Genomic DNA, 24,292 nt, shown 5'->3' with positions numbered 1-24,292 from the left:
CGGCGCACGTTAAAGATCCCCAGGTGGTCAAAATTAATCCGGAGCCCTCCACTACGGCGCGCCTCATCGCCTGCGTTGCGTCAGCGCGTTAAACCCTGCAATCAATCAATCAATCAATCAATTTTTAAATGTTGATGAACACGTGATGGTCGGAACGTCACAGGGAAGGCCATTCCAGTCCACTGCTGCCGCAGCGATGGCTCAGAGGTACAGCACTCGTCTCGTATGCGGGAGGTACTGGGTTCGAATCCTGGTACCGCCGGACACCCACCGGTTTCTTTAATGGGTACAGGCGTCCCTGGTCGAGTGCGGACCCTTGAAAGGGGATTTTCACGTCTGGAAAGCTGCCTTTACCCTATCGAGGGGCCACTGACCTTTGTCCATCTGGCGGGGCCCCCGGCCATCATGCCGCGTTGCGCCATTGCCGTGGGTGAAAGAGTCTGGCGGCATGTCCTGCCACAGGCGGTTGCGAGTTGAGCGTCCATCGTGGCCGTGGAAGGCACCATGTGAATTCGTGTTCCTTGGTGGCGCCGGGCACCTACCGGTAAAATAGGTACAAGTGACTCCCCGGCCTGGCGCTCGGCCCTAGTGTGGGACTACAACGCTTGGGAAGTTCACCCGGCTTGCACGAGAAATCACCCCTATAGAAAGGGGTGGCTGCAAAAACGCAGAAACTTTTGTTTCCTCTCTCTTTTGAAGGACGAGGGGGTTCCCCTTCTTTCCCTCGTCGGAGGACGCTCTCGGCGTTCGCATGCATCTCTAGAAAATAAACAGTCCTGTCTTGAAACTGCAAACTACGTCTGCTTTCTCGCCTCCTTCAGCAGCCGGCCGACATTCCGGGCTGCTACACTTGTAACGGCATTATCTTCCACCAAACGTATAACGCCCGATCATGCACACGCGACCCATAAGTCAGTATACGTATGGGTATTCGGGGGGGGGGGGGGGCGGAGAGGCAATAAACTTTATTAAGAGCATCGTAATGTGGTGTGGGGTCCTCAGTTTAGGACTCCATTCGAGACCCCTGCCGCCACGGCCTTTTCCACCAGTTTAAGCTGGGAATCGAGACCAGGGGCGGTATTCCCGTGTTTTGTCCCTTTTGTGTCCCTTTCAAAAGTGTCCCTTTTGAGCGAGCCCTGATTGGCTAAAAGCGAACACCCGGATGTGACGCCATGCAAGCACGGCGGAGCTATGAGCCGTGGCTACTCTGAGCAGACGATTTGGAGCAGACGATTTTTCATCGCCTTATTGTTGGTTCGCTCGTGGAACAATACACACATAAAAGATACTCTGATGCGGTTTCAGTTCTTCAAAATGCATTTACAAGAACAGTTACGGTATTTCAATCAAAGGCCCATTGCTTAACCGGGAGTACGTCACGATGAAAGGGACGCAAAAGGGACGTTTTAAAAAGGGACAGTTACGAGAATACCGCCCCAGAGCTGGACAGCTCCTCCTGCCACTGCTCACGGGAAGGGTGCGCGATTCTTTGAATCCTGGGGTTTGCCAAACACTCCCATACTATGTGATACAGGGTTCCCGGGTAAGCGCAATATTTGCACAGCGGGAAGTACTGCGTTGGATGAAGCAAGTAGAGTTTGGTCAGATGAGGAAATGTATTAGTGCGTAGCATTCTTTGCCGAGAACCCGCACAGCCAGGGCCATGTGACGCTCTGCATTTCCACAAAAATGCATATATATATATATTTTTAGTGTAAAAACTCTTTATTTTTTATAAACAAAGACTAAGGTTACCGGGACAAAAGGTACACATAAGTACCTGACTGGGTCCCTGCTCCCTTTGAGACATCAGCAGCAGCACAAAGTTACAAGAGGAAAAAAAAATTCAGTACAACTGGTAACCGAGCAAACAAAAAAACAACAAATTTTCAAGCACTCGCAACACTTCGCGTAACAGTGTGAGCACATCATGGCAAATAGCGTAAATAGAGATAACTGGTCGGACGAAATTTTGAAAAACTAAAAAGTACAAAAAATACGGAAAATGGCGAAACGTACAACGCCCTGCGTTTCCACAATAATACAGATTTCGCGACAGCTCTAAATGCAATCGTTATAATATCGTAAATGGATATAATTGGTTGAACGCAATTTGGAAGAACAAAAAATGAGAAAAAATACAAAATAATTACGGAAAATGTCAAAACGTATAACGCATGGAATTTCCACAATAATTGCAGATATCGCGAAAGTTCTACATGTAATTGTTATAATAGCGTACATGAAGATAATTGGTCGAACGAAATTTTGAAAAACTAAAGAAATAAGAAAAATATAAAATAATTGGGAAAACTGGTGAACCGTGTAACACCATTCATTTCCACAATAATGCAGATATCGCGAAAGTTCTACATGTAATTGTTATAATAGCGTACATGAAGATAATTGGTCGAACGAAATTTTGAAAAACTAAAGAAATAAGAAAAATATAAAATAATTGGGAAAACTGGTGAACCGTGTAACACCATTCATTTCCACAATAATGCAGATTTCGGGAAAGCTCCAAATGTAATCGTTATCATAACGTAAATGGAGATAATTGGTAGAACGAAAGTTAAAAAAATAATAAATAACAAAAATATGAAAAAACTACGGAAAATGACAAACCGATAACGACCTGCATTTCAACAACAATGCAGATTTCGCGAATGTTCCACTTCGAATCCTCACAATAGCGTAAATGGAGATAATTGGTCGGACAGGATTTAGAAAAAACAAAAAACTTTGGCTGTAAAAACTCCCACTCAAGACAAGTGGCATAAGAACGCTACGCATTATTAGATAATTCTCTGAATTTCCGCAGAATTTTTTGTTTGGGGGAACCGGAGGCGGTGCTCCTACCCTTTGGTTGGATATTCGTGAGCGGTAGTATAGATCATTCTTTGGCACTTACAGTACTCCGTTATGTCTCGATACGTAACCAAGGGATACGCAGTCTCAAACCAAGACCCTCGTGTCGCCTGCCTGGAGGGGTAGATCTCGGGCGATGTCGTGGGCGGTCGTGTTTCCCTGGAGGGTTGAGGGGGCTGGTGTCCAAACAATTTTCACTTTTCTTCCGGGTGGCTTTTGCAGCAGGATGTGTCCAGAGCCGTCTTGGAAATTCTGTAACAAAGGTAGTTTCGGCAAGCCTGTCGCGAGTCCGTAATAACGTTATCTTCATTTGTAGGGGATATGGCCAGACCAATGGTCGCCTCTTCGGCCTGCGTAGTGGTTGTGAAGGGCAAGGTGATGCTAGTGAGGTGTTTCATCGTTTAAGTAACCACGGCGGTCATGGCTCCCCTTCTGACATAGTCGGCGGCGTCGCTGTTTAGCCTAGACGACGATGTTGAGAGGCGACATTCTTCTCCCAAGTCAGTCCATACCGGGAACTTCCTGCTGCATCTAGCGCCGTCTAGTCTTCATCTGCGAATACTCCCCCATCTCCTTTATCAACTGCTGAAACTAGCTGAAACTGTTGAAAAGAACCCGCAGAACTAAGCTAAGCCAACATTTTGCCACAACAAAAAATCATGGGTTGGGTAATAGAAAAATCTTGCCATACCTGGGGCTGTAACTCCGGGTGTTCGTTCCAAAACCCACAACTCTGCCCCTAGGCTATCGAGACAGAAGAACAGACCACTTGTAAGAGTTGCATAAAAGAATAAGAAGTGTTCCGAGTAGAGCATTGATTGATTGATTGATTGTAGGGTTTAACGCGCGGACGCAGCGCAGGCGATGAGACGCGCCGTAGTGGAGGGCTCCGGATTAATTTTGACCACCTGGGGATCTTTAACGTGCGCCGAAATCTCGTACACACGGGCGTTTTTGCTTTTCGCCTCCATCTGAAAAGCGGCCGCCGCGGCCGGGAATCGAACCCGCGACCTCGTGCTCAGCAGCGCAATCCGAGTAGAGCAGTATACGGCACTAGGCGCACAGAGGAAATACGTGCTTGTACACACAAGAGAACAGTATCTCCCGTCAGTAGAATGCTGAACACTCAGGACAATCTCCGTTTATCAGTCGGGTATGTGACCTGCACGCTCTCTGGCCCTTTGGCCAGACATTTCCACTCCGAACGACATTCACCCAAAGTTGCGTTTAGCTCAATTACTCTAGTTTGTTTATCAGAGCTTCTCCGAGAAATCTGGAATCAGTACGAGTATTCATGAGCCGATTTATTTGCGCCGTCAGCGATTTTGTGCGCCATCGTTTAGCCATTGTGACTGTGAACGTCACAAGGCATTCCAAACCGCGCATCCCATCCACTGGTCGCTGAAGGAATGCAATTAACGCTCCTGCAGGTCAATTACAGAACCGCTATCTCAACCCTTTCCAATTTGGATTCAACCCACCCTTACCCCTTCTCTTTCCCTCCCTCATGAATTGAGCGCTTGATTTACGTCGAGTGAATAACATCTGAACACTTTCCAATTTGGATTCAACCTACCCTTACCCCCTTCTCGTTCCCTCCCGCATGAATTGAGCGCTTGATTTACGTCGAGTGAATAACAACTCTGCTATCTTGAGGGATATTCATGGCATACTGGATACGTATACCCCTGCCCTCTTCGGCTGTCGTGGGTCCGGCGAAATACGCTTCCCGCTCACATTGCGGCGGATGGTGCCTGCCACACTGAATTTATTTCACGACCATCGCCTTTACAGACACTAGATACCCCAGGACAGTTTTTCCAAAGGAAAGAACATCTTCGTCGCGCCACACGAGCTCTAATTCCACCGTGTGGAACGGACCTCCCTAGCAGACTGGCTCACTGGGAGGAGGTCTTGCTGCGAAGACTTCGTGTTGGTGTAGCCCTCTCTCCTGCTGTTACCCGGGAGTGGCCACCACGCTACCATGGCCCGTTCGCATAGAACTGCCCCTTTTGCACGGCTCCTGTCGAAGATGCGGACACAGAACATTTGCTGTGGACGTGCCCTTCAGTGGAGGCGGCCAGAGCGCAACACTTTCGAGGCACAGGCCTCCACCCTGGCAGACCACCTGACCTTCATCGGTTGATATGGGGACCCCACCACCGCTCCCTCCTTGCGTTTCAACACCATATTTTGCTCGTACTAACTTGTTCAAAATTTCCTTTTTTCCTCGTACCATTGAAGAGTGGAACGGTTTGCCTGCAAGCAGTTTGCACTCTCCTTAGCTTATTTACGCCGAAATTTGACATTTTTTCTAACTATTGCAACTGTTCCTCGTTTCCCTCCCCACTCTTACCTTTCAATGATTTTGTATAAAAATGTTACGCTTTCCGCTTTCTATTTTCTTCGTTCTTTTGTTGATGTTGTATCGAAATGTTGTGCATAAAAACTGTATTATCTTGTCCTCTCTTGCTTTGGCCTCTGGCCAGCAGTATTTGTAAATAAATATATAAATAAACGGGAGTTCACCTATACTTGCAGCCAGGGTGTCGAACCGGAACCGGAACCGAACCGAAAACCGGAAGCGAACCTGAATTTTCACCCGGAAGCGGAGCTGAACCGGAACCGTATTTCTTCCGCCATTTTGGAACTGAACCCGAACCGGAACGAATTGAAGGAACCGTTCTGAACCGGTTCCGCGGGGCTTCAAAACTGTAGTTTCTAGTTTTCGATTATGGTTCCCTACCTTGTGTGTGAAGATATTTTTACCACTCGCCCGACAGGACCACAAACTATTGCGCATAGTCTGCAGTACCTCAATAACCCATCAGGATTACTTATTATTACCCTCATTTAATGTAAAGTTGACGGTATATACTATCAGTTTGCGTTAGATACTGCTTATCTCCCCAGTTTACTTTTTCATTCGGAAAAAGGTTCAGCTAGAAGGTACATTCCTAGGCAGTATATCATGGATCTTCGTGATTTCTATCGGCGTGGTGCTTAATATTGTGTAAACGTGTTATTGTGTTGTTAATTTGAATGCATACCTGCCCCCTTGTGAGTGCATTCAGGGACACCATCAACATAGAATCTATATATTCCACTTATTCTAGTTTGAATGGTCAGTTATATGCAAACAGCAGGGATGCGCAAACCATTCCAGTTCTCTACGTCGTCGGTACCTTTTCTAGTGCAGTGCCGTTGTGTACATTCTTCTCTCAGAGAGCATGAGAAATAAAAAAAAAATATGGGGGGCTTTCTCATTTCCACTTTAAAAGTAGATGCGACCGAATCTCCCTATCGTCATGAATCTTCTCTACCTTAAAGTTAAGGCTATCATGAAAAAAATTCGAATAATGCGGATTAGCAGGTTGACTGGAATAGATTTGTGAGATAAGTGGATGAGCTAATGAGAATTAGTGGGATTGGTGTGTTGGTTAATTTGGATTAGAGGAACTAGCGGGTCGGTTAAGGTGGACTAGAAAGTAGTACCAAGCAAGATACTTCGGGGTCCTTGGTATTTGTAAATATTGCGGCGGTCTCCTTCTCGACCAATCAGGAAATTTAGTTTCGCAGAAAATAGCCGAAAGATATACGTGACGACCACCTGAATGCTATAAAATACCGTTCTTTATGCACGCTTTCCGCTGTTACGTTGTTTCTAGTGTAAGATTGACATCTCGAACTGAAGTTAGCAAATAGTTACCTCACGCATATTTTAAACTCATCTAAGGTTTTTCACAACAAATATACAGAATGTTACGACGATAATCGGAACATTTAAAAAAATCGTGAAAGAACCGCTGCTCGCTTCGCGCTCAAACTTCACACAAAGGTCCATTGTGTGGTCTATTTTGTTTTACACCGGGAACAACGACGGTACATGCGTGTTTATTGTGAAAATAAGTAAAAACGATTTTCGTCTTGATGAAAATGGCAGCCGAGGAAAATGGCGGTCTCAGGGTCCCAAGTTGTGTGGAGTGCCTGGGACCCTGAGACACCTAGTGGGCGGCTGCGACAAATCTACCCTAGCCCCCCCTTCAAACCTCCACCTTTCTACGGAGCTTTGGGAGAGGCCCTCGGCCAGCTCCGGCCTCGAAGATCAGCTGCGCCAGATCGAAAGGGCCCGAGCTCAACTCGGCCCGAGAACTCGGCCCGAGCTCAAGGCGTCCTTGAATGAGGACGCCTCCCTGAAACTTTTCCTCGATTTAATTAAGGTTCATTCTCTCTCTCTCTACAAGCGACCATTACCGCTGCTTGCGACCTCACTAAACTACTATTTTTCCTAAAACCAAATCGCTGCCACCTGTAGCGGAAGGGTCATTAGCAAGTAGTAATCGCTGGTCAGTGAGCCCTTCCTTCCATCTACCCGGTATGTTAGCACATGGAAGGTGTGGGGAACGGCATCCCTTTAAACGCCACCTGCAACGGTTTACAGTGGAGGCTTACGCCAACGCGGGACAGTTTTCGACTTCTAGCATTGCTATAATGATCTCGTGTTAACGCTAAAACGCCGTTGAAACTATGGGAGCGTAAAAAGCGCAACAGATCAACCAATTTATTTTAAATGCCAAAATTTTCCCTCGGCATACGAAAATGCGTGCGCGTGCGCGCGTGCGTGCATCGACATCTGATGGTGACAAAATAGACAGCGGGCGCTTAGCCTCTCTGCTACCCAGATAAGTTTCCTGCCCCAAAAAGAGGCTTCCCGCTTGCCTATAAACTACCTGTCTGCCTGCCTACCGGCCAGCCAGAAACGTCCGGCGAGGTGGCGAGGTTCGGAGACGAGGCGCGGCCCACCGGGTATATTGGGGAATGGGGGGGGGCGAAGCTGCTACATGGAGACACTCAGGGGTACCAAAAAACGATGGTGGACGGAGGGGTCGTCTGCTTAGTGGACGGACGGAGCAATGGACATACTGCAGCGAGGCTGTCCATTGCCAGAAAGTTCTGGCGAGGATCCCAAAGCAAGGCAGATGAGGAGGGGACGTCCGAGGCACCGGGGCGCTGCCGACTGGCCAGGAGGCTACACGCTTGCCTTTCAGAAGACTGAGGCAAGGATACATCATTTGGAAACGAGGTGCGGTTCGTCACTGGTCGGTGAGGTGAGTGGATCACAAGGTGGCTAACCGGCGGCTACATAGAGTCACGTTTTAGAGCGCAGCTCTTAAGCGCCCGCTCCTGTGGTTTCGCGTACTCCCTTAGCGTCGCCATTGTTGTAACCGAAAGAACGAAAAGGCCACCGAAGATAGAGCAAGCAGAAAAGCGGAGAACGAAAGTATGGCGAAAGTGTGGAGGGAAGGGACATGCTCGCCGACGGCGACGCGCAACGTGATAACGACAGAGTATAGCGCGCGTAGTCGTGCGTTCGCTGATGACGCGATCACTTCCTGGGACGCAGCAGCCATGCGCCTTCGCCGGGGAAGCTGCAGTTCGCGCTGAACTCAAATTTCGCATTAGCGGGTATCGTAATTGTCAGCCATTTTTTTTTTGTTTCCTGGAGAAAACTGCAGGATATAAAACTGCGGGTTTATAAGCCAAGAATAAAGTTAAAGTAACTTCTAAAAATGAATGAAACCAAATAAGTAAAAGTAAACTTGCGGCCATAAATACTACTCATTTCAGCTTCACACACATATGCAGTCTAAGTGTCCCAGCGAACCCGTTATTTCGTTCCAGTTAGTGTTGTAATCGATGACCTACCATAGAAAACATTTTGCAGTGGATTGTACAGTTAAGAGGACTTTTCAACGCTTTTCATAAATGTTTTCACTCTTTACGTCGCTTCTGGAAGCTGTGAGAAATCTATAGCTATTGCCAGCATGGAGCGGCACTGCGTGATTTGCTCGTCGCAGCGGATACGCCTTCGTTTCTGCTTTGATTTTGTGACTTTTTTTAATTGGCTATCAAATGCGTTCTTTGCTGTAATTTAGGGAAAGGCGGCAAATAGCCGCTGTAATGACTTAATTCAAGTGGTCGAAGAATGCCGAGACTGAGAAGAAGAGAAAAATATTTTGAGCAAGTGTCTACGTTCTCTAATGGGCATAGAGCAGTAATTTTTGGTTGAGGTACTTCGCGACCCCGTAATATAAGTACAGGATGTGCTGGTTGTCTACATTCTGAAAGCATTGAAGATTTAGAAAAAAAGTTGACAAAAGTGTTGTAGGGTCCCTTTAAGTTGGCCAAAGCAAAACATTTCCACAAACAAGCCTACATTAAGACTTCGTTTTTATACCGACGTTACAGAGAAACGAAAACCGAGCACACAAGAAATATCAGAAAAAAAACTCATGCCTTTTTTTCCCGAACCCATTTGAACCGGTTCGAACCGGTTCGAACCGGAACAGAATGATGCTTCGGAACCGAACTCGAACCGAAACCGAAAGGCTTGAACCCGAACCCGAACCGAACCCGAAAAAATACCGGTTCGACACCCAGCTTGTCGCATAGTATTTATGCCAACGGCCATACTATCGCAATTTAGAAAATGAATTGAGCGCTTCGTATTCTGAGAATTGATTTCATACACAACCGATTTATACTGTTTTTCTGGGATAACCGCAGACATCTGCGGGCAGTGTCCGATTGTTCATATTATAAGTAAAGCATTCTCGCTTCGCCGTGGCTTCCCGGATCCTGGTGACTTTCCGTAGATATGATGGTGGTGCGGTTAAGTGTGAATGAATGCCACCATGCGAATTGATGTATTCCGACATTCCGCCCCCTTGTGGTGGTGCCCCATAAAATGGCGCATGCGCACTTAAGGAACTGGCCAAGGAGATTTTTTTTTTTTTTGCGCGGTAATCGATCAGATGATCAAAACAGCAGATTATAAGAAAATATATAGTCTGCGCGCTCACGAGAGATTGAAAAAAAAAAAAAAAAGAAAGAAGAGAGGGAGAACAAGATAAAATTCAGACTGATGCGAATATTTTTAGCTCCGGCAAGCGAAGTGTCTCCGAAATGAATGAGTGCATGGTGTGAAACACCTTCCCATGGCCGTGGCACACTTTGTAACCCCAAACGACAAAGGCTCTGCAAGATTCAATGGCAGTCGAAGGCGTCGAAGGGGAATCTCCTGCAGCCTTCTTAAATGGTTAGAAAGTCGGTGGCAGCAAAGGAAGAAATGTTCATCCGATTCAATTTAGAGGCGAAAGAGCACAAGAGACAGGTTGTCCCATCAGTCCAATATGGGTACCGATGAAATGGGAGGACACCACAGCGAAAGAGGTCAGCAAACTTCGCACTAGCGAGTTTAACAGACTTCTCCAGCGGAACTTGAGGCGTTTCAAGTTCAGGAGAAGTGCGCCGCCCCTGTGATCAGAGGTGCCTTGAGCCAACAGGTATTTGAGATAACGTGCCAGCAACACGCAAGCAATCGTGGGCCGCACCTGTACAATCGGTAAAGCCAATGCCGCTTTAGCTAACATATCAGCGGTTCCATTAAGTGAACTTGGAGCCGAACAGGCCTAATTTCTCGTGAGTGACTGGGGACGGCTTTCTACGCGCAGTATCTTTACTTCGTGCAACGCTGTCAGCGTTTTCTCGTGATCGTCGCGACAGTTGATACCGTATCCATCATCATCATTAAATCATCAGCTCGCGCTAGAAAGAAGAAGAGAAGGTTGCCCCCGTGCCCATGCGGTCGCGTTCGATCTGCGGTCTCATCCTGCCCGCTATTGGTGTTCTCACAATGGCGAGCCTTGCATCTCCAGCCCGCAGCGCCGTGCGTACGCGTCGATTATGCGAGACGCCTCTTTGGGTACGTCGCCGCCACTTCTGCCGGCATCACTTACCTTCAGGAGATGCCGAAGGATGCGCGCATGGGCCCGTTCTAACGGAGAACAGATCTCGAAGCGCCGATTCACGCGTTGCGCGGCGTGTCGGCATTACAGAGGCTGTGTTGGCACATGAAAGGATAAAGGACAGAAAACGCGGGAAGCAGCGGAGGTTAGATGCCGGGTATAGCGAGAGAAGCACGATGAGGAACGCGGAGGAAAGTTGCAACGGAAGCATGAGGAGGAGAACGGAGGAGAATGTAGCGAAGCAGGAAACACAGCGGCGCATCAGCGGCTAAGAAGTCGTCATCCACGTGCTCACCCCCGCTATGCGCCAGCCACGCTACACAAAGCGCTCCTTTGGTTAAAACGCAAAGTGGTCTGTAAATGTGAGTGCAGGTGCCGTCATAAGTGATTGGAACAATGATTTGTGAAGGGAGCTTTGTGTATTAGCTACGATTCGTTTAAACGGCCACCAATGAAGCCAGGCAATTTCCGGAAGAAGAAATTCCTATAAATTTACGAGACCGTGTTCCAATTACTTTTGACGGCGCCTGTACATGCATGTCGAGCTCAAATTATTCGTCTTTATATATCACTGAATGAAAACAAGTCAACAGCTGTGCAAAAATTTGACCTGGAGCAGTATAGTAATCGTCGCTTAACTTTGCCTCATTAAAACGTACGTATTGTGCCTTCAAGGTGTCATTAACATGCAGTACCGTGCGTATAGTGACCAGCAACAATTTCAGCAGGGGTATTTTGTGGTAAACTAACCACAGCAATTATGTACACTCCGTATTGCCTACCTTAAAGCTAAACAAATGCGGCAAAGCAAAGTTAATAAGTAGACGTTTTCTGGGACAACCGGTGCATATCGGATATTTCGCCGCTTGTGATGCAACTTTCCCTGGAGAGAACCGCCTTAAGCTCAAATATTTCCCGCAAACTTCAAATGGCTCATTGTTTTTAGACAGCAATGCTCAACAACGTTGCAAGATGCAAAAGCGTGAAGGCATTTTACGACTGCTGAAGTGGGACTGCCACGGCGGCGTTAAATGTAGCCGTCAACCTTCATGTATCTGTAAACTCGGGGTTGATGTTGGATATATGACTCTACCATTGTGTGAACTCAAAGCGTGTACGTGGAATGTGCGAGCCGCTTTGCTCGCGGTCACCATGCAGCGGAGACTTTTACTCGCAGAGCCTACATACTTACGATTTATGTCAACAATCAAAGCGAACGCGTGCGCTCGGTGAAGGCGCATTAGTTAGCTCTCGAACGGAGCTTGGTTGTGGCGGGAATCCCGGTGAACTTCGTGCTTCCTTTGTTAAGTGCCCTTTTCATGGTAGGTCGTCCTGACCACTACTACTACCCATCCCTAAGCGCTTAGCATCCAGATGGAGCGTTTACTTTAGTAACGATGGTGGTAATGGCAACAGCAATACCCTGATGCACGCCCGTGTCAACCATAAAATAATTGGGGAAGTTTTCGCTTGGAGGGAGGCATCCATAACACTTTATTATAACACGTAGGTTTGGTTTCATGTGTTAAGGCTCATGGCAGCAGTTTATGATAAGCTAAGGATGTATGTTAGGCTATGGAAGATGTGTAACGTTGAAGGACGGGAAGAGAGCGGAGTGGGTCAGGGAACAAGCGATATTAGTAGAAATTAAGAAGAAGAAATGGGCGTGGGCAGGGCACGCCCAGCCGACCGACGCGCCAGCAGGGCGTCGTTCGCCAAGCACACCAACAAGACAGCCGCCGACCCGCAAATCATGCTCAGCTGCAGATTTCGCTGCACATTTCACTTTCGTGTTTTACCAGTTTCTATGACGGAGGAATCAAACACAGGTTTTTCTGTCGTATCTCTTGAACGTATTTCTGTGTGCATGTTCTTTCTCTTCTCCTTTGTGCTTTACTTCGCGCTGTTTCATGTATTGTCTGGGTATGGTAACGCAGCTGGATGGCAACTTCCTGCTGGTCCACGGTCTCGGAAACGCATCGGGCAGCGCCATGCCCCCACTGTCTCCGTGTCTTCGCGGCACTTTCCTCGCCTGGGTTCCCTGCGCGTTCCTGTGGCTGGCGGCTCCCTTCGAGTTCTACCGCATGGCGTGCACGGAAGTCGCCGGGCTCAAGTGGACGGCCGCTAGCTCCGCCAAGCTGGTGCGCACAGGTTTTGCGATTAATCCAAATTAGAAATTTGGTCTTAATAATACACACGAACAAATGTGTACGACAACTCAAAACCCTCAAAATTCGGGTCATCATCAGGCCTGATAAATGCCGATTCAGACGACGTAGAAAAGCCACGAAAAATGGGATTTTCCTGATCAAGTGACTAGTTTGGAGCTACATGCCTAAAGCGGGATACACAGGGCGGAAAAATCCTGTCTTTCTGGCCTCCGGAGGCCGTTCAAGTGACCAGCTTTCGGCTGCTCTACTCGGCTGGGAACGCCCGCGGATGCACCGGGAAAGAAAATGCCTCCCTATGCTTTGCACGACGGCGGTGGTCCTGTGTGGAGAATAGAACCTGTTTTTCTGCACTGCGGTCACGCGGTTCTAGGTTACACCAGGTGCGAGGGCGGCTTTCTAGACGCGGTGTGGTCGACAAATGTGGAAGTGACAAGTGCGGGCGCCGCAGAAGCACGCCTGGGCGTTTGCAGGCGCTGCGGACGATCGAGAGCAAGGGTGTCTCGACGTGTGGCTCGCTAGTTGCTCAGCACGTGTAGATGCGCTGCCACGCCGGACCATCAGGTGACGCTGTGTTGACGTCACATATCCGTCCGCGTCTGCGGGCCTTCTCGTTCGTCTTGTGAATCGTCGTGCGGATGCTCCCTGCCGAAAATGCACGCATCTTTTTTTCCCCCGGGGATGCCTACATATACCTCGAGACCACGAGGATCGCAGCCGGTTTCAGAGCAAACACAGGCGAGTTTCGGCGGGCTTGCTCTTGCCGCAGCGCGTTGGACTAGCTGCTGCTGTCCGACGGTGGAATGGAGAGTGGCCTCGCTTCCTCCGCGTCCGTCGTATGAATCCCGCGTAGGGGTCGTGTAGAATATGTGCCCCCAATGAGTCTCTCAGCGGCGATTCAGCCTGGGGGCATGTGTTAGTTGGTATCCCTCATCCCCCCCCAACCATCTTTTACACCTCACTCCCGCTCCTACCACGCCATAGGTGACCGGTAAAACACGCAAAGGCACGAGTAAATCAGCCTTTGAACAATGCGCAAATGCTCCCGCCACTTCCGGTTCAAAGGCTTTTCTGGCCTCCCGTCCGGCGGTGGCTTGCACGCGCGTGTTCGGGCGTGGAAAGGAAAAACTCTCATGAACCGCGCATTCAGTGAACAACAACGACTAATCCTACGAGGGGCATCTCTGAAAGGTAAGCACTCCGTGACAAATAAACAACACGCACACATGCGCGTGAAAGCCGCCGGCGTATACGGGAAGCCAGGAGACATCTCGGATCGGAAGTGGCGGGAGCAGACGACGTACCCATGAGCATTTGCGCTTTTTAACGGTAAACTATTGCGGAGGCGCAGCCATTCAGCCTCTCCAACAAACGCGGGCCTCGGAGCTTCGTTCTTTGCTCGAACGAGATGCGTGGCGTTTTACGGAACCGGTAATAGCAGTCCGTGGCGACTTGGCCCCTACTGATAAGGTGGCCAGCAGAGGGACAGAAACGGTGAATCAACCACTGGTGCCTGGTTCAGTCGGCGCAGCGACAGGCTCCTGCAGCCCCAACAGCTGCCACTCCCGTCTGCGCCGGTGGCAGTGTTTTAACTCGTGCCACTGGAGCGAACGCCGCAGGGACCTCGTAGTCAGTGGAATGTGCTCCGCCCCGCAGTATTGAGACGGTGTTGGTTTTGCAACGGGCAAGCATTTGCTAAGCCTATTTCTCCATATATAGCAAATAAGAGAGGTCGTGTACTAGTTATGCGCGTTCACTATATGTATCATCCAAACTAGAAATAAAACGCACGCCAGTTGAAGTAATGTTTGATCTACGAAATAACTCGCGCTACTTACGTAAACGACTAGTTCAAAACGTTGAGTCAGAGTACGGGATCCAAAACGCTCTCTACATTTCCATAAAGAATGTTCTACTGTACAAAAAGAGGCTGGAAAAAACGCGTGCACTACAAACAAGCGTTCAGCTGGTCCACCAAAAATATTTTTGTATGGTTCTCGCTTGTGTTTGAATCTTATGATTTCCCATCGATGAAGCAGCAATTTTACGCGAAAGTGTTTCACTGTGTGTTACGATGTATAACGTGGATACGGGCGTTTTGCTTCTACACATGTATGCACAAATATCCAGGTGTGAAACCGTTCATTATATTGTCACGATGCCAAAGATGAATCAGTTGGCTTGAACGAAAAACAAGTTTATTGGAGCGAGCTTGTGCTCCCCTAACAACTCAAAGAATACACAGGCGGCGAAGCAGCAGTCAACAAAATGACGTGCGCTGGCGAGCGTCGGCGAATCGAATGCTGCGGCGTCTGCTCAGGGGGCATTTATCTCAAGGCGCGAGTGTTTCTCGAACCGTCTAATTACATCCACAACACTGTAGATCGAGGATTATTCTAGGCTGTTGACGTTAGTTCGAACCTCTCTCCCTATCAAAAGAGAGAACCCGTGCGGCATAAAAATAAAGAATGGAACACGCGCTTCCCTTGGCACACAGATAACGCAGACCGGGGCAGCGGGCGGTAAAACAAAATTTAAATAAACAAACCCAATGCAAGGTTCGCGGCAATATTTGATAAAAAGAAAAAATCCAATTCAAAGTTTCAGGGTTTAACACTCCCGAGCTACACGTGGGCTATAAGGCACAACGCAATGGAGAGCTCCGGATTTATTTTGATCACTTGGGGATCTTTAACGTGCGCCAAAATGGCGACTCAGTGGCCGTCTTGCTTTTTGTTTCCATCAGAAAAGCAGCCATGCGTCCATTTGAAAAAGGAGCTTCAAAATTATCCCTGTACTACACTCCCTCACATGTGTATTCTCGAAGGTTTAATGTGTCTATGCACACAATTTTCACTTGACTAGCTTTATTTTGATGATTTATGTTCCTCACTCGCGGTTTATCATGTTCCTGTCATTGTTTCATGCATAAGCACATTTTGCTTGGCTTAACTTTTTTATTTTTTCGCCGGCTTCCTAACTATTTCTGTATGTTGTCGCTCCTGTGAAACTTTTCTGGGCCTCAACTGGCTTCGGGTATTGGCCCATCATCTCGTTGCACATTTGTAAAAACGTTTTCCCAACTCAGAAAAATAAAAACAAATGAACAAATGTTAATAGGTTTCTGAATTTCTGTTTATCTTATATTTTTGTTTTGTATTTTAAAAAAATGTTTATTATTACACGTATTTTTTTATTTGTCTGAGTTTTGAAGCTATGTGTGGGTTTTTTTTTTCTTTTCTCCGTTTCGTTTAGTATGTTATAAGGGCGCCTGGTCTGTGCAAATTGGCTAAAAACCGATCAAACGACTTTCAATGCGATAATTTTAGGCGTAAATGCAGGACATTTGAAACAAAACTCTTGCGCTCGTAGGTCTTCTCCGCGTCCATCACAACGGCGCACATGTCCCTGCTGCTCACTGAATCAAGCCTGCTCCAGGAGGAGTTCACCGGGACAGTCCTCAAGTTGTTCACTCTGGTGAGCTGGGTTCAGAATAGGAGCGCGAAATTTAAAACAATATTTGGCCCTTTCCTCCGAGACGAAGCAAGGTGCGAAGTATGTAACAAAATTCGTTCCACCTAGTATGCCAGCAAGCAGGCAGTATTGTGCACATAGTTTGTTTGTGCACATAGTTTGTACACATAGTTTGTGCACACAGTATTGTGCACATAGTTTGCATCGCTAGTATTGTGCACATAGTTTGTTACTTGTAGGCCACTTCCCTGCCTAGGCAGCTGCCATTTGTTGTTACTTGTTGTGCATTTGTTGTGCATTTGTTGTGTTGTCATTTGTTGTGCACCTAGTTTGTTACTTGTAGGCCACTTCCCTGCCTAGGCAGCTGCCATTTGTTGTTACTTGTTGTGCATTTGTTGTGCATTTGTTGTGCATTTGTTGTGTTGTCATTTGTTGTGCACATAGTTTGTTACTTGTAGGCCACTTCCATGCCTAGGCAGGTGTCATTTGTTGACGCGGAATACTTCTTTTTTCTCGCCATGTGCTGGGTGCAGGGCGTTCCCGCTGACATTTGATGAGGCTCGATATCCCTCTGGACGACTGGCCTCTTTGCTCTTGGCCAGAGGCGAATTCGGAGTGGAAGGGGTGAGGGGAGATGTACCTTGGAGCGTAGCTTTGAACTTGGGCTGCACGCCCCGTCGCCATCTTAGTTGTGGTTTCTAATTAACTCTAGGGTGAGGGGGAAAGGTGTGTCCCCACTATATCCTGTTCCCGCTGGAACCACAACTCCCTTGGCCAATCTTCTACATAGGTATATATGTCGTAGCTGGGCATGACCCTGAGACAGGCCGGTTACTGTAGAGATTTATCTACCAACGGCCATTATTTTTGTTACCAGTTTCGGGTACCAGTTGAGGTCAATTCTGGAAATTATTCTTCATGTCTTCGTAATCCCCAACATTTGTTAATGAAACTTCGAAATTTCAACTTCTTTCTTACAAAAAACAATTGGGTAATCGATTATCTTCTTAGCCGCAGATACCACGGGTCCCGCGCTGGGCCACCAGCAGTAAAGGAATCTTTTTTTTTAAACAAGTCATGAACGCGTTGGCGCTCACACCTTCCCACGTACAAAAGTGTCGCAATGCAGGGAAACCAGTACATAGACCTTGTACTGATGAATGCATTTTACGCCAAATAAAGCGTGCCGAGCAATAGCAAACATGTGACAAATAGTCACAGCGATGTCCAGGGGTTGTAACTGAGTTTTTCCCTTTGTCTTGATCGGTTTATTGAAGAAACATTTTTCCACGTTCACCAGTGATCTACTTGTAATCATATTATTACTAGCATCTGGAGGAGTTTTAGCGAACCTGGCCTTCATACACAACATAACACCTGTCACGTCGCCACGGGCTGAAGTGTAATCTATGGTCAAGTGCTCCATGAAACTTCGTCTGGTCAGGGGTCATATTTGGGAGTATAAAATCGTGGTCACTGACCAAGCCAAAAGAAAAAAAGTGACGTTTCGGGGCCCATACGGGTTCCCTGTTTCGGAGCCCGTATGGGCTCCGAAACGTCACTTTTTTTTCTTTTGACTCGGTCAGTGACCACGATTTTATACTCCCAAATATAACCTGTTGTATTATATCCATTGCTTAATTTTTTTAAGTGTTCTGTTGTGTACACCCTGGATGTTATTTTCTAAGATCGTCGTTCTGATACGCCTCTGCGCCTTGCGGCATCTTGAACGTATCTCTCAACCTGTGACCACTATCAAGGTCTGTCTACCGCTGCGGACTAAATATTGCATTTTGTTATTATTATATTACCATCATCATCATCGCAGTACAGCTCCGATCTAATTCAGCGTTGCCCTAAACTACGGTTATCGTAACTAAACGGGTCGGTCATGGTCTTGTTTATGTTGCCTTTGCAGATTAAAATAACACCAAGTAAGTCACCGCGGCCGACCAAAACTACCGTACCACAAATGGGTAGTTATTACTAATGATAATTTCGGCAAACACTTAACGTTGGGACCAGAAGGTAGAGACTGCACTGCTGCGCCGACTTCCTCACAAAGGTTCAGAAACAGAGGGAAATAATTCCGGGGTTTTACGCAATCCCGCTAAAGGTGGCAAGTGTAAGCGAGGACTTGTTTCTGGCGGGCGCACGTGCAAAGCATGTCTGTTCCAAACATTCGAACAAAAAATTCCCCGCATTTCCCCGAGGGGAAGAATGTGAAAGTGCGAATGCACGAGTTGAATTTGCTCGGTTCGGTAATGTTCGCGAAAGAGAGATCACACACACACACACAACTACAAAGAAAGAAAGATGCATTTATTCACAGACACCTATTTGTGTTGTCGTTGTACTTGATTGCTAGAGCGGATCTCAGCTTTGAAATTTCGTGTCAGTACTCCTTTAAGCGGGTGCATTAGCCCTTCTCACGCCCGATTCCTGGCCACCGAGGGGAAGAATGTGAAAGTGCGAATGCACGAGTTGAATTTGCTCGGTTCGGTAATGTTCGCGAAAGAGAGATCACACACACACACACAACTACAAAGAAAGAAAGATGCATTTATTCACAGACACCTATTTGTGTTGTCGTTGTACTTGATTGCTAGAGCGGATCTCAGCTTTGAAATTTCGTGTCAGTACTCCTTTAAGCGGGTGCATTAGCCCTTCTCACGCCCGATTCCTGGCCAATCCCCCACGTGGGTATGTGCCATGTCAGCGGCCAGGCTGCGCGCGCCCATCTCCACGTGCGCGGACATCGCCGGTGGACGCAGGTTCAGGGTCGCTTAAGAAGTGCATTCGCACTTAAAACCGTGTTGGCTGCAGAAGTATAGCTACGGCCTGTCTGTGGAGCTGGCTTTGCCTTAGAGCACGCTTTCATGATGAGGTTAGTTTTGCCGCAAAATTCTTACTTTCAATTTGGTTTTTCTCCAACGTTTCTTTGAAAACAAGCAAAGTGAGGCAGGGTGATCAAGTTCTTTTTGCTTGAAAAGTTATTTCGCTGTGAAGTTGGATTTTGCTCCCAAATTCGCCTAGGCTACAAAAGTATGGACATGGGCGCTTTGTCCAGGCCGAGAACAGGGGCTTGTCAGTGAAGTTTATTTTGCCTGACAGTTAGCTTTCGCCCTAAGCATGGCTTCTAGCCAGAACTTCGCGCTGTCTTTTGCTGCAAATCTGGCGTGTCGGAAAATCTCTAGGTTCCCAACGCGCAAACCGCGTAATTGCGTAAAGTAAATTCGCTTTAAACTTCAGCTGTAATTTAGCTTTTTTGTTAAAAGTGTAATGACACGAAACCTTCGTGTTATGTTTTTTTTTTTTTTTTTTGCTGCTATGGGTGCCTACCTGCCCCAAATCATAGAATGGCACATTATAAGGTCGATCGCTGCGTAAATAATTGTTTACCGCCTCATTTATTCATGTCAGTTTCGGTTTCAATAAAACGAACACCAAGGCGGTCGCCATGATAGAAAGGCGCCAAAAAGGACGGCACTAATCTCGTCGCACCATAACCAGTCTCTATGCGCGCGCGCGTCCAGACCGGCAGTGATCGCACGCGCCAGCAGCAGGACGTCAGTCCCAAAGCTCTGGCGTAATGCACAAGCCGAAACAACGCACGCCAACACCAGCCAGCGCTTTGGCTCCGTTGCAGGAGCCCTGACGTCGGCAGTTTGGGTACAGGCGCACATGACGTCATGCTGATGCCGGTATCGGTTTTTAGCTTTCTCCTGTGTGAAAAAAATAAAATACTTAAAATTCTGTCCTTACTTGAAATTTACTTAAATTTACTCCACATGCAGATATCTCAATTCAATTTGTTTATTTTTCACCAGAACAATACACCAGGTGAAAAATGGTGAAAAAATGGCAGCCGAAAAGAAAAAACTGCAATAAAGCAGCTTGACAGAGCTCCGGCCACCGTCAACTAGCAGCAAAGAAGTGCAAACACAAGACATGCAGAGCTATTTACACAGTTATCCCAGCTTTGAAAATTCGCGTCTGTTCACCTTACGCTACAGCGAGAAAAAGACACGGCTCAACGACAAAGGTTCAATGAACAGATGCAGCCAGGATTAAAAACTCATAGTGGCTCTGAACACACAGACTGAACTGAGTGAAACATATAACTGCAACACAAAATCGAGTGTGCGCGTGCCAGGGCATATGTGAATGATGGCGATGCACGGAACTATCAGCCCGATGAAAAATTAGCTCAGAAAAAGCGTGCTGCAGCGAATGTGGCACTCCTTTAGAAATCTCTTGCACTAGTCTGCCTTGCAACAACAAATGTCGAATGAACGGTAGTGCGGAATTCCGACTCTATTCGTCCTCCTACATCCTCGCTTCTACGTGTGACCAACGTCTCACATCTACGCGTTTCCACTTCATCCGGTGAGATTAGAGAGTTTTAGCAGTCCGTCCGTTCCGTTCGTTACATTGCTACCGGGTTGACCGAGACCCGTCTACGCCTGCGCGCGCGGAAGGGCGAGGAGGAAGGGCGAGGAGGCGCGTGCATGGCCAAGGCAGGCCCGCGGAACTAATCCCCCTACCGCGACGATTGCCCAAGTGCCCAGACGGGTCCCGGTCAACACAGTAACTACGTACGTGACGGAACAGACGGACTGCTAAAACTCTCTATTAGCACGCGTATCTACCGCGATGTCGGCCGTGGTTTAACTACTTTAACTGCGAGACTAATATTTCGGTCTTTTTGTACCTACCTTCGAATTTATTTGTCCGTTTTCTGCTCTTCTCAGCTAATGGCCTGCACCCTGCAGTCGATGACGAGAGTGGCTGGCCTGAGCTCGTCAGCCGTGCAGTTTGTCTTCTGGCTTCTCTTTTCAACGAGCTCGGCCATCACGAGCGTCAGCGTCTACACCGACCCCGTGGTCCGTTTATTGTCTTTCCCTTTATTGGGGAGGGGTGGTGAGGGGAAAGAGGGGAGCTGGTTAAAGACACCTTTCAGGGCCCAAAAGCTCCTGTCATTTACATTGTTTGGATTCCAGTAGTTTTGGCACTGTAGGTTTTGTTTGCGAGCGTGACCGCGTTTTTTTTCCGCTGACGAGGATTTTGAAACGCTCGCAGATATACAGAAACAACTGAAGTTTACACTTCAATGAGATCCGATTACGGAAAAAAGAATCAGCATAGATTTCTCCATGGGTTGCTCAAAAGATGTAAGCGTTTATTTACCGAGACGCGTAAATAGTGAGTGCAGTGACTTGTTGTTTATATGCCTCGGCAAAACTAAAGTTAAGGATGGTAGTAGAGCCAACCCTAATTTATTTCCGCTATTATCACGAATTCTGGTCCTCTGTATGACAGTGGTGGTGCTCAGAACGAGAGGAAATATCGCAGTGGAGCTGTCGCTAGAGGCATATCTACCATACCTCACTGAATATTTCTGGTTGGATGCAATAACACGATGTTTGTTCGCCGTCCTTCATTAACCCGTTTTGCTTAACCGCTTGCACCGGTATCTACATTGCTATAACTGCAAGGCCACCGACTATTGCAACTAAAATTCCGGGTAGACGATCATTTTAAAGTATACACGCCCATGTCGCAACTCATCTTTATAAACTAAAACAGATTTCAGTGCATCAGAATCTATGGCAGTTGGTCACGCAAGCCGTCATGGCGTCAGCCGCATTTGGGCACTGAACAGCCGCGCCCTAAAGCTGACCAGACGCCGACATATAGCATAAATTCTATTTTCCTGCGCGTAGAGTTGCTGTTAGTTTTAGAACCTCATTCCCAGCCTCCAAACTTCGCTTTCTCGTCTAGTTGAGGGCTTAGACACGTTTGAGCCTCACTGCGTCGACGTCACCTCCAAGCTGTCAAACCTTAAGCGCGTTTTGTCGGTGCCTTGAAGCAAGGGGAAGGAAGCCCTGAATTTAATAGAATCTCCCTGCATGTGGTAATACCTCCTCTCCCTTAGCAATATCACTTCAGTTCGACCGTTCATAACACCTGGATTTGTGGACAACCGTTGCAGGAGTTAAAGTCGTGGTCGAGGAGCGGCACCATCATACAGTTCTTCATCATGGCACTTTCACTTATTGAACTCGGGATGAGCTCCTTCGCAGACCTGAGTCGCCGGGAGAAGCTGGTGAGTCGATCTGGACGAAGCTCGTCGTCGCATGGTGTAACTTTCAGACGCACACTCACGATCATACAAAAAAAAAAAAAACAACACTTTAGCGCGCAAAAAAAAAAGAAAATTAAGCTAAGGTTACACTGGTATGGTCTGGGGACAGTCCTAGATAATTTTAAGTGCGAATGCACTTTATAAGCGACCCCAAACCATCCACCGCCGGCGTCGGCGGCGGCGTCGGCGTCCGCAGTGCTCCTCTATAAAGAAACAGCATCCGGCGCCAGGTTTCGATCCGCGGACTTTGCGGCCGCAGCGCGACGCGCTACCGACTAAGCCACAGACGCCACGCTGATATCAGTGTGAGTAACGCGCCTTATATCTTTAACGCATTCAAACTACGTCGTCAGCGGCGTGCGTTGGCGACTCAGCGGCGTTATAGCGGCTTGATAACTGCGTGGTGTACACGTGATACTACAAACCCGATGGAAGAGATGGAAGAGAAGGCGGCGAGGCGGTGGGCTGCGGGGGCCGAGCGCAAGCGCCGCAAGCGGGCCGACAACCGTGCATTCGCACTTTCACATTCTCCCCCTCGGGGAAATGCGGGGGAATTTTTTTTCGCCTAAATGAGTACTCAGTGTTCAATGAGGATTCAATGTGCAATGCTTCAATGAGGATTCCGGCCTCTCCTCTGGACCCAAGCCCACCAAGCACCATGAGAGCCGGCCGTGAGGCAAGACACTGGGCAATCAGTGAATGTTTTCGCAAGCGAGCGTTTTGTCATTATATAAGTACGCTTCCAAATTAACCCGGGTGTACAAACATTCCGTAGCTGAAAGCGAATCCCCTGGAAACATGTTTACAGCCGTCTACGGTACTTTTCCCGTTGGTGCCGTTTGTCGTCGCCGGTATCGCAGCGCACTAATCCCGCACTTACAGGCCAACTGCACTCAAAATTTTGCCAGCGGGAAAACAATGCCATCCAATAGCACACATAAAAAGAGTGCTAACTGCAAAACAGTTTCAAACAGTACACATAAAAAGTGTGCTACCTGAAAAAACAGTTTCAAACAGGAACGCGGGTGACGCGAACGGTTCGTGAAGATTGGAGTTTTAGGAAACAAAAATAAAAAAAGAGGGGGAGGGGGCAGCCATTACCAGCGGCCGGACGTGACGTACAGCGATGGAACGGAAGCGGTCGCGCTGTTGCCCGCGGCTGCTTGCAGTAGCCTCCGCCTGCTCGTGCTAACGTCGTGCTTTGCGCTGGTATTTCCACTCAAGAAGTCCCACTAACGTTCGGAAAGTCTAATTAAGCTAGGTGCGATTTTGACATCGCGTCGCTATCGATCAGGATGCACTAGACCAACTGCAGTTATTTTTATCTGAATACCCGCCGAAGTAGAAAGTCTTGGCATTGCGAGTAAAAAAGCAGGTTCAGGTTTACAAAGCTGTTTGCTCGTACGATGCCGAAAAGCAGCTTTGATTACCCAGCGATTTGGCTATCATATCACTTTTTTTGTACAGGAACAAGCAATTAACGGGCGTCGATCAATCGCACGATTATTTCGCGGCGTATTTATTTGCAAAGAAGATTGTGAATATTTCTCCATTTACTTTCACTCCGCGGCACATTGAGGATCGAATTGTAAAATCAGTTTGTAACCACATATTAGCTTCCAAAGAAAAAGGTTGCACTGAAACGAGGAAAAGTTACATGTACCGCGGTTTGCTACTTTCACCAGCAACATATCCAGTTTATAACATTTTACTTTCAGGTAATATAAACCGAACACTCTGCAAGAGTGAACTCTTTATTTCGAAATTGAAAAAATGCTGTTCATCGTTTAAGAAAGAAGATTTTTCCATAACTTTCGCACTTT

At 47.6% G+C, this 24,292-nt stretch overlaps 1 protein-coding gene across 1 annotated transcript; it reads left to right on the top strand.

Annotated features, from left to right (window-relative positions):
* Positions 1-12,604: 12,604 nt before the first annotated feature.
* LOC144153430 (multidrug resistance-associated protein 1-like) lies at positions 12,605-23,144 on the top strand. Its single transcript, XM_077685076.1, has 5 exons — positions 12,605-12,820; positions 16,220-16,324; positions 21,076-21,207; positions 22,317-22,430; positions 23,088-23,144. Exons 1-5 carry the CDS (start codon positions 12,605-12,607, stop codon positions 23,142-23,144), a joined length of 624 nt encoding a protein of 207 aa, XP_077541202.1.
* The last annotated feature ends 1,148 nt before the right edge of the window (positions 23,145-24,292 follow it).

The sequence above is a fragment of the Haemaphysalis longicornis genome, unplaced genomic scaffold, assembly GCF_048455015.1.
Source record: "Haemaphysalis longicornis isolate Haplotype H1 unplaced genomic scaffold, Haemaphysalis longicornis Haplotype H1 scaffold_9, whole genome shotgun sequence".
Classification (NCBI taxonomy): domain Eukaryota; kingdom Metazoa; phylum Arthropoda; class Arachnida; order Ixodida; family Ixodidae; genus Haemaphysalis; species Haemaphysalis longicornis.
Note: the sequence above shows the minus strand (reverse complement) of the source record. Positions and strands in the feature narration are given on the sequence as shown.